The following is a 9294-nucleotide window of genomic DNA, read 5'->3' on the forward strand; positions in this document are numbered from 1 at the left end:
TGATTTAAATTATATTTCAAAATAAAAAAATTGATAAATAATTTCATAATTATTTATAATTTAATTAAGCAATATCACAATAATAATTTACATATTTATAATCGATTTATTTAATTTTTAATTATAAATTTTGTAAAAACCGCAAAAAATATACAAGCTGCGCTCTCTAACGTTAAGCTTTTTTAATCACTCAACAAACAGTTAAATTAAATCCTCAAGATGTTGTTAGTTATCAAGTTCCAAATAACAAAATTCGTTTCGGAAATGTTCGGATATAATCGGGCGAACCTGACCTCTCTTTTCTTACCTCAACAGCCGGAAAATTACGAAGCAAGCAAGCCTAACTGGAAAAAAAAAAAATAAAAAGAGACACACTAAGATGCATGTGTATGTGTGTGTTGAAGTTTTTGGCGTGTGACGTAAACGACACGATCCAAACAAGTATCAGCTGTGTCAGTCATTGTTCGTCTTAATAATATTTTTTTTAATCTGTCAATTTTACAATAATATAATATTATTTATAAATTATATTAATAATTCAATTTATTATTATTTTTTTTCTTTAAATTTTTGTGCAATTTTTATTTACATTTATTATTTTATTTATTTTTAAATAATACATTCATTAAATTTTTTTTTTTTTTTTTCTTTTTTATTTCTCTTTCTCCATCGATCGAGTTTTACTCAACGTATACATATTCTGTCATCATAATAATTGCTATTAAAATCAAGCTGATAAATTAAGCTTTGTGTTATCAATAATAATTAATAAATAAATATTAGTGAATTTAATAATAATATTACAAAATGGTATCAAGTTTTACGTGATCTTTGGTAAAAAAAAAAAAAGACAAAAGAGGGGTTTCCCCTCTCAATCACTCCTCCCCCTCCCTTTATTTTTTCATACACATAAACCCCTCCCGGAGTAGATAAATCAAGTCTAAATTAGAAAAAAAAAATTCTAAAAAATAGTAAATATTATTAACAATATTTAACATCAATTAATCAATAAAAAAATTCAAGATATCAAGCTTAATTCTTATTAAATAAACAAAAATTAAAACAAAGAAAAAAATATAGTTAGAGAAGGGGTAATAATAATACGTGTAGAGAATTTATCTTCCTCTCTCTTTACCCTTCAATTCCTCTCAATTAAAATCTCTCTTTCTCTCTTAAGTCTCTCTGTTGTGAATTTTTTTATTTTTGTTATTTGTGTGTACGCATTTTGTAAACGTATATTCGTGACACATTAATGTAAAAACATTTGTGTGTGCTAAAATATCAAGCACGAAGAATAAAGAGAAGAAAAAATAAAAAAAAAAAATTAAATACATGAAGAAAGAAATGGAAAAAAAAAAAAAATAAATAATTGATTAAATATTTATATTTTTTGTTCAACTTTTCTTTTATTTTTTTTTTATTTTTTTTTTTTTTTAGATTAAAAACAATAAATAGTAGTGAAAATTTAATATTGAATGAGATTGTATGAATTTAATATTTAAAAAAATCATCACCATAATTAAAAATCACCTCGGTGACAATAAAATAGTGTGAAAAACGGGGCGGTACGCGCATAAGCCTGGCCTCGAGCGGCGAGTCGGACGACGGTGGACTCGCTCCGCCACCGCGCAAAAGGTCCCGTAGTTCACTCTCAACTACTTCAAGACCAGCGGACGAGTACCACAACACCGAAGCAATGGAAAATTATAGGTACTAAAAAACATAGATTTAAATATATAAAAACCAAGTCATTTAATTTGAGTCATCAAGTAAGACAAAGAAAAAAATAATGTAATTATAGCACAATGACCTTGGACAAGATAAACACAAGATAAATATATCTACAAATAAAAAGAGTATATTTGTTGATTGAATTAACTGTATAAATGTCATTATTATTTATTTTCAGAATTCAACAACAACAACAAACATCAAATGGTTCACAGAGTACTGGCTTACAGCAAAATGGAGCAAATCCAGATACTGGTGGTACAACACACAGTGCAAATGGTAATGCATTACCACGTTGTGATGCTGATGTTAATGGTGTCAATGGTGATAATAATAATGCACTTGGACCACCAAAAATAATGGATAAAACAAACCAAGATATTGTACGACTTATTGGACAACATTTAAAAGCTGTTGGTCTTGAGTATGTTTAATTATTTATTTATGTCTTCATGGCTTTTTAAACAACAGTGTTAAGAAACAAATTAATCATTTTATTTGTATTTATTAAATAGCCGTACTGCTGACCTACTTATGCAAGAATCTGGATGTAGACTTGATCATCCAGCTGCAGCTAAATTTCGACAACATGTTATGGATGGTGACTGGAGCAAAGCTGATCATGATCTTGATGAAATTAAATCATTTTTAAATAATTCAAATCAAAGTGTTGTTGTAAGTTTATAAGTTTATTATTATTAATTATATAAAATTATATTTATTTGATAATAATGATTGTTGGCTTGTTGTTTTTTTTTTTTAGGAAATGAAATTTTTACTTTTAGAACAAAAGTATCTTGAATTTTTGGAAGAAGGATTGGTACTTGATGCTCTACAAGTTTTACGAAATGAGTTAACTCCTCTTGGTCATAATACTGGACGTGTTCATCAACTTTCTGCATTTATGATGTGCAGTGGACGTGATGAATTACAAGTAATATTAATTAAAAAGTACAATAAATTTCTTATTTTTTAATTTATAATTTTGTTTTTTAAATAGACAAGAGCTGGATGGGATGGTAAAGGTATTGCATCAAGAACAGCATTAATGGATAGACTACAAAAATATTTACCATCTTCAATAATGCTTCCACCAAAACGACTTAAATCATTACTTTCACAAGCTGTAGATATGCAAAATCAACAATGCACCTATCACATTACTCCAAACCAGGTAAGTTTCACCTTATTAATTAGCAAAAAAAAAAAAATACTTTCAAGTAAACAAATTTAATTACATAAAAAACACAGGCAACTCTGGATACTGTATCACTTTTAGTTGATCATAATTGTGGTAAAGAACATTTTCCATGTCATACAACACAAGTACTAAATGATCATTGTGATGAAGTATGGTATTGTAAATTTTCACCAGATGGTTTAAAATTAGCAACTGGTTCAAAAGACATGTCTGTTATAATATGGGATGTTGATCCAGAAACATTTAAAGTAACACATAGAAAAACACTTGATGGACATACATATGGAGTTGCATTAATATCATGGAGTCCAGATAGTAGTCATTTAATAGCATGTGGTCCAGAAGATTGTCCAGAGCTATGGTTATGGTCAATTAATTCAAGAGATTGTGAATTACGTGTTAAATTAACACAAAGTACTGAGGATTCATTGACAGCATGTGCATGGCATCGTGATGCTAAAAAATTTGTAACTGGTGGTATACGTGGACAATTTTATCAATGTGTAAGTGTTATATTAATTATTTAATTTGTTAATTGCAAACTTTATTTGATAATTTTTATGTCAATAGGATATGGATGGCAATGTATTGGATTCTTGGGAGGGTGTACGAGTTAAATGTCTGTGGTGTCGTAGTGATGGAAAAACAGTTCTTGCTGCTGATACACATCATCGTATTCGTGGATATAATTTTGATGAATTATGTGATTTTACAATGTACGAGTTGTTTATTTTATTTTTTTATTTAGTTTACTAAGTTTATATGTATTTAAATTATTTGGTTTTTTTAGTATACAAGAGGATCATCCAGTAATGTCATTCAGTGTTAATAAAGCTGATCGTTTGGTATTGTTAAATGTTGCTAATCAAGGTGTACATCTTTGGGATTTACAAGATAGATGTCTTGTTAGACGTTTTCAAGGTGTAACACAAGGACATTTTACAATTCACAGTTGTTTTGGTGGTGTTAATCATGATTTTATTGCATCTGGTAGTGAGGATAATAAAGTTTATATATGGCATATTAAACGTGAATTACCAATAGCAATATTAACTGGACATACTAGAACAGTTAATTGTGTATCATGGAATCCAGTTTATCATCAAATGATGGCATCTGTATCTGATGATTGTACTGTCAGAATATGGGGTCCAAAACCAACAACACCTGATAGAGTTGATAGTACAAAAACTGGTAAATATATTATTGATATTATTTTTAAATTTATTTTCATTTTTATTTATTAAAAAATTAATAGAAAATAGTAAAATTCAATAGTAATTTCATGGAAAAATAATTACAATTTCGATTAAATTTTTTTTTTTTTTTTTTGATAATTTATAGATAAGATTTTTATATTTTTTATTTGTATAATCAAGACAGATATTGTTTGTCATATTAATAATTTTTATTAACAATATATTTTTTGATTTAGCATCACCTGAATGCAATTCGTCAAATGGCAGCAGTGGATGGCATGAAATGGGCTCGTAGCAAATTACACAATAGGCATTTATAAAATCCTATGGTGTTCAAAAGACTGTCCTAATAATTTGGCTGTCTCGTTGAGTCTTTCATCCAGTGCCCACATATACAATAAATGATAATAATAAAACAATATATATATCCAATCAAATAAAAACAAAAAAAAAAAAAATTACAAATCAAATAACTTTAAATAATAAATTAAATACTTGGTGCACTATAGTCTCACGAATAAATAAAATTTATAAGAGACTATTATCGTTATAATAAAAAGAAAGATAAATAAAAAATTAATAATTGATTTGGTTGTTGATATTGAGCATCTACTCAAATTAACTTGACAACAAATCGATTTATTTTCGGTGATCACCCAATGACTTTACCGTCGTGTTAATTAAAAAACAAACAAAAAATAATAATGTGACGATAATTCAACGGGTTATTTTTATGATTTTATTAACTAATTTAATTTTTTTTTCTTTTCTTTTTCTCTCGCTCTAACTTATAATTACTAGTAAAATTTTCTTGAAGATAAATATATAAATAATATATATAATTAAAGAAGAAATAAATCCGTTCCACATGTATTGATTGTATTTGAAATCAACACAATTGTTGACGAGCATAATAAATATTAAAAATAGTTTAATTCAGAAGAAAGAAAAAAATAGAAATAACGAAGAAAAAGAAAATTGAAAAAAAAAAAAAAAAAGTATATTAATAATTTAAAAAAATGTATCCTAAATAATGAGGATATAATTTTAATGGTAAGCATAAATAATGATTATTTATAAATCATAAAAATATTAAAAAATAAAAAAAAAAACATTTGATAAATTTAAAAAACATTATTAATAATTTTTTTTGCGTTTTGCTTTAATAACAATTTTAATTTTTCGGGTAAAAAATGGTGAATATTTATTTTGTGCCAATACAAAAAAATAAATGAAAAAAAAAATAAATTAATAATTATTTATTAATATTATTACTTATTGTGAAAAATTTGATTTATAAAAGTGTGCTCTTTTAAATCAATTATACATGTGATAAATGGCACTTATTACAATTATTTATAAATAAAAAAAAAATGATAAAAAATAATTGTAAAATAACGAATACAAAAATCATCGTGTTTCGTGTTGACATCTGAATAATTTAATTATATTATTAATTAGTAATAATAACTGTTAGAGTGGCAATTTAAATAATAAAAGTTTTTAATAAAATAACAAATAATAACAGTAAAAATAATGAGATTATGTTTATGAAGACTCATACTCACAACGAGACAAAGAGTCATCAATTTTTTTTTGTTTTTATTTTTTAGTATAGCGATTTTATAACAACAAAAAAATTAACGTACGGTACCGCGATACTTAAAATAATATGAAAAACAAAATTTACGAGCGTTACCGCCTTATAATTACTAATGATTTAACAAACTGCCTTTTTTTTTTTTTTATTGAAGAAATAATCGCATGAAATATCGCACTATTATCACTTTACAAAAAAGAAAATGTGATTTGTCTGGAATTATTTTTCTGATAATCATTTGTTAGTTAATTAAAATTTAATTATAAATTAATAATGTCATTGAAAATATGTTTTCTATATATAATACGTAAAAAATATAAATAAAAAATATTCGCAATGTTATGATATATAATAAGGGGAAGGAAAAAAAAAATAAATAAAAAATGCATAAATGTACAGATGAGTTTTCAATAAATTGCACTAGAAAATATTATTTTAACTATAAAAAATAATGATAATTTTGTAATATTTTATAATTTTATTTTTAAATTATTTTTTTATTTTTTTAATTTATAATGCTCAAAAAAGAAAAAAGTTTTTAATCAAAATTTTAAGAAAATTTTAAATTTCAGGTTTTGTTTATTAATAAATAATTTGTCGATTTTAAATTATAAAAGTAGCTCTAATTTTACAAAAAGTTTTGTTAAAAAAAAACTTAACAATTTTAATAAAATTCCCTTTATTTTGTTGTTCATGATTAATAACTAATTAATAAAATTTTAATAAAACATTTTAATTTGTAATAACAAATTTTATTTTTACAAATTTTTAATTTAATTTACAATTTTTAATATAAATCAATAGAAATATACAAAGCTCAATCAATCATCTTCATTAAAAATTGTCAATTAATTTTTTTTTCAACAATTAACACTAAACTAATAATAACAATAATTATTATAAATACTTTTTTCAATTAACACTAAAGAAATACGTAAATATATTTCGAAATTTGAACTTAAATTTCCAATCGAAATCCACAGTGATAAGTACCGTAGAAATTTCTATTTTTAATCGAAAATTTATTAATTGTAATTTCGTAATTTCTATATTATTTAAAAAATATTATGTTGATAATATAGATAACAAATTACCAACATTCTGACAAACCCGAATTTGGTCACACACATGCACAAATATATTTCTCAACAACAAATACCAATTCACAGTTGGATATTGATGATATCCTTATATGGAAATTGCACTTGATTAAAAGTAATAAATTTTTTTTTTTTCTACCTAGTAATGTTCGTTAAAAAACCTAAAACACCGCTTTTAATTGCACAGGGTATTGTAAAGAAAATATTTATTTTTGAATTTGCAGCATTTGGTGTTACATATATTGTTTGGAGACGCATGAATAGATCCCAAGGTACGTAACCGCTCTTAATAAAATTTTGAGGTTAACTTAATAATTTTTATCTTATTTCATCATTTAATGAATCATCAAAAAATATATATCAACTAAAATATAATGCACAATTAAAACAATTAATACAATAATAATTAATTTTACAGATTTTCGTTTTTATATGAACGAAAATTTTCCATCAATACTTGAGGGTTATTATAAAATTGGTGAAACCATAAGCAGTGATACAAGTATACGTGATTTTGATACTGATACTTGGAGTAAAAAAATTTAATTTAACAAGAAAAACATTAACATTATTTGCTTGATTACTTAATGGCGTTCTTTAAATCAATTGGTTTGTTAGCCCTTGGTACTGGAGTTGGATTTATCGCTTTAAATTTAACAACACCAAATGAAAACGAGCTAATCAAGGTAATAATTACATTACATTATCTAACAACAGTCAAGTTACATTTACAAAAAAATAAAACCTCAAATTAATTTTTATAAATATTAATATTATTCATTTGTTTTATTGTTTTATTTTTTCTTTAAATTACAGCAATTTCCAAAAGCTACAAATCAAGCATATTTACCATTTACAAAACGTTCTGAAAGATTTTTACGTGAAAAAGAAAATTTAAAGAATGAAAATTTAAAAAATACTGAAGAAACCAAAAAAGATATTAAAAAAGATCAATAAAAAAAAATATAAAATGGATACAACAAATGATATAATTGATAATGAAAATTTTACAGATCGTATGTCAAAACGTGATCGTGAACGTAAAATAATAATTGAAAAACGTAAAGAAGAAAAACAACAATTATCAGTTGACAGTGAACAATTAGGTTATTTTAAATCAACATTTTATGATAAATGTAATAAAATACAATTATTATTAGATTCAATAACATCAACAACACCATTATTAACTGATTTATTTGATAAAATAACAAAAGATATACAATTACTAAAAAATTATTTATCACAATCGAAAATTTTTTTAAAAGTATATGATATAAGACGTGCACAAGAAAATTTACAACATCTTGAAAATAAAACATCTGAATTAGAAGATAAATATATACCTAAAAAAAAATTTGGTTTTAAAAAACGTTGTGTTATTAATAAAAATATAACAATTGATAATAAAATTGATGTTACTGATAATATTAAAAATGACAAAATAATAATTGATTGTGAAATAAGCAAACACAATGATTTGATGGATAAATATAATGACAATAAAACAACAATAATAAATCGTATTAATGAAAAAATAATACTTGATGCAAATGATGTTAATAAAAATGATATAATGCTTGATAATTTAAATAATTGTCAAGTTAAAATATATGGTTCACCAAGTACATTACACATGGTTAATCTTGTTAATTGTATCATACTAATTGGTCCAGTATCATCATCAGTATTTGCTCATAATTGTAATGATTGTACATTTGTATTTGCATGTCAACAATTTCGTTTACATTCATCAATTAATTGTAATGTTTATATACATGTTACAAGTCGTGCTATTATTGAAGATTGTAAAAATATTAATGTTGCACCTTATAATTGGAATTATGATGAACAACAAAATCATTATTTATTATCTGGACTTGATGTTGATACAAATAATTGGGATTCACTTGATGATTTTAATTGGTTATCCTATGAAATTCAATCACCAAATTGGAATATTATTAAACCTGAATTGAGAATTCAAAATTGGAATTTATAAATTAACAATTTATACATCATTAACACAAGACTATTTTTTATTATTAATATTATTTCACGTATCTTTTTGTATTTTTTCTTTAAATTGTCAAATATTGTAATAAATTATAACACGTGTCTTTTTGTGATTATATGAAATAAATGCACGTTATCTTGATGAATTTTTAATTATCTTATTAATTTCTACCAATTTAAATAATTAAATTTTTCATATTTTTAATTTAAGATTTTTTTTATTTAAATAATCAATTGATATTCCAAAATAATTTTATTTCAGATAAATAAATATATAGAGATGATAAATTTTTTTCTTTATTTAAAAAAAAAATATAAATATTTAGTTATATAATTAATGTAAATTTAAAAATCCGAATAATGTCTATGTGAATTATCCTGGATATAAAAAAAACTTTTAACATTTCAATCACCCTTTTTCAATGGATATTGTTATCTTAGTCAATA

General features: G+C 23.8%; 2 protein-coding genes across 3 annotated transcripts; both read left to right on the plus strand.

Annotated features, from left to right (window-relative positions):
• The first annotated feature begins 373 nt into the window (after positions 1–373).
• LOC122860375 (WD repeat-containing protein 26) lies at positions 374–5864 on the plus strand. Of its 2 annotated transcripts, none has more exons than XM_044164162.1 (10): positions 374–452; positions 1438–1710; positions 1910–2155; positions 2247–2406; positions 2495–2665; positions 2732–2905; positions 2983–3435; positions 3503–3648; positions 3723–4126; positions 4368–5864. In XM_044164162.1, exons 2-10 carry the CDS (start codon positions 1697–1699, stop codon positions 4424–4426), a joined length of 1827 nt encoding a protein of 608 aa, XP_044020097.1. In that variant the 5' UTR covers positions 374–452; positions 1438–1696; the 3' UTR covers positions 4427–5864. The 2 variants fall into 2 exon arrangements, with proteins under 2 accessions (XP_044020097.1, XP_044020096.1); XM_044164161.1 differs by having other exon boundaries at positions 393–462.
• Positions 5865–6864: 1000 nt separating this feature from the next.
• Positions 6865–8993, plus strand: LOC122860376 (tubulin-specific chaperone C). The gene is made up of 4 exons (XM_044164163.1): positions 6865–6946; positions 7056–7103; positions 7250–7517; positions 7648–8993. Exon 4 carries the CDS (start codon positions 7802–7804, stop codon positions 8831–8833), a length of 1032 nt encoding a protein of 343 aa, XP_044020098.1. The 5' UTR covers positions 6865–6946; positions 7056–7103; positions 7250–7517; positions 7648–7801; the 3' UTR covers positions 8834–8993.
• Positions 8994–9294: the final 301 nt, after the last annotated feature.

Source organism: Aphidius gifuensis, linkage group LG1 (assembly GCF_014905175.1).
Source record: "Aphidius gifuensis isolate YNYX2018 linkage group LG1, ASM1490517v1, whole genome shotgun sequence".
Lineage (NCBI taxonomy): Eukaryota > Metazoa > Arthropoda > Insecta > Hymenoptera > Braconidae > Aphidius > Aphidius gifuensis.